General features: G+C 39.5%; 1 protein-coding gene across 1 annotated transcript in view; it reads left to right on the forward strand.

The window, feature by feature from the left end:
• Window positions 1–1,653, forward strand: part of mao (monoamine oxidase) — a gene marked incomplete at its 5' end in the record, with an annotated part of 41,183 nt that extends 39,530 nt beyond the window's left edge. The window contains 2 exon segments of the mRNA XM_035676446.1: window positions 466–528; window positions 622–1,653. Of these exon segments, the coding sequence (XP_035532339.1) occupies window positions 466–528; window positions 622–777 (219 nt within the window). The 3' untranslated portion in view covers window positions 778–1,653.
• Between the last annotated feature and the right edge of the window lie 6 nt (window positions 1,654–1,659).

Genomic DNA, 1,659 nt, shown 5'->3' on the forward strand with positions numbered 1-1,659 from the left:
CAGTAGTACATGAGACAGATAATTTGAAAATATCAGGTTCCTCTGGCTCCTCCAAGTGCTCCTAATGGCATTTGTAAGAATCCACTGGGTCTGAACGAAAACAACCAACCTGCTGCTTTAAGTATGAATGGTTGTTGAAATAATATTATCTGCTCAAAATTCATCCATATCACTCATTTTACACAAACTTCCTACAGTTATAGTGTTCACTATTCTGGTTCATTGTACATCGTATCAGTTGTTCTCTACTGTTATTGTTATGCATTGAATATAATATTAAATATCCATAAAATATGTCACTTAGTCAGTTTACACAGTGATAGAAAAGGGCTCCCTTAAGTAAAAAATTAGGGAACATCTGAGTTAAGGGACAGTCTGCAAAACCCTTAATGCAAAAAGTCCTTGATGTTGAAATAAATGGTTTAAATCTTAATATGACTGAGCAACCAATGTGTTCTGTTGCAGGTCATGTGTGCATTAGGTAAAATCCACCAGAGTCAGATCTGGCAGACGGAGCCTGAGTGTGTGGTAAGGGAAATGTTTTCTAAATATGTAATAAACTAAAAAGTTAAACAGATGTAACTTAAACTTACCCCTCTCCTCCATCTGTCTGTCCGACAGGAGGTCCCAGCACTCCCCTTTGTCACCACCTTCTGGGAGAGGAATATGCCTTCAGTTGGTGGTTTCCTCAAGTTCATGGGAGTCTCCGCCTTTCTGTCTGTTGCCACCGCAGCCAGCCTCATGGCCTACAAGAAGGGCCTCCTTCCCCGGAGTTAAGCTGCCCACGCCCGTCATCTCACTCCTCTGCATCTCAAAGGGGGCATGTCTCAATACTGTACTCTTATACTTGTAGTGCGCTACTTTATGGCCCAAAGTAGTGAAGTATATAGGGTAGTGTTTTTGAGAAACACCCCGCTGACTTTTGAGCTCACACAAAACACTAATGCACCATCACTTTGTGGCTGATTAAAAGTTAAGAGATGCTACAGTAGTTTGAGGAGTGAAGAAGAGCTTAACTTCAGTTAAAATCTATAATAAATCGGAGATTCAGATTGTGAAATCAATGAAGAAAAAACTATCGATTTAAGAAAAATATATATCACTATTAATATTCCATACATTGCCAATTACATTCACGTTCTTGATTACATGATGATTTGTCTTAACTCATCATGCTTTCTGTGGGTGTATGATCTTGGTGTGTGTGCATGTGCACATGCTTTGGTGAGCATGCAGCTGAGAGTGTGAGTTTGTCACTTGTGTACAAAGTGTGTGTGTGTGTGTGTGTGTGTGTGTATCCAGTGTCTAATTACCTCTGCTGATTTTAGGTGCTGATTTATTCTGGCCAAGCAGCTGTCGCTGTTTGATGAGATCCAGCAACATCAGAATAGAATAGAGTTGTGCCATGGCCCATTACAGAATCACAGAGGAGGTTTAAGGATAAGTTATATATTTTATATTTTTCTTATTGTCAACAAATCCCATAAAAAGATCAAAACCAGCAATGAACAGATCTTTTTATCTAGTACTGTCTGTGTAGATTAATATGTCCTTCCTCTGTGCCACAGAGCTCCATCACTCCAAAAATACTGTTGCATTGGGTGACATGTTCCTTCATTACCATGAACACACACACTGTAGTTTATTTTGACTCAGTCC

The sequence above is a fragment of the Morone saxatilis genome, unplaced genomic scaffold (assembly GCF_004916995.1).
Source record: "Morone saxatilis isolate NCDOM2014 unplaced genomic scaffold, NCSU_SB_2.0 Contig5, whole genome shotgun sequence".
In the NCBI taxonomy this organism is placed as follows: Eukaryota; Metazoa; Chordata; class Actinopteri; family Moronidae; genus Morone; species Morone saxatilis.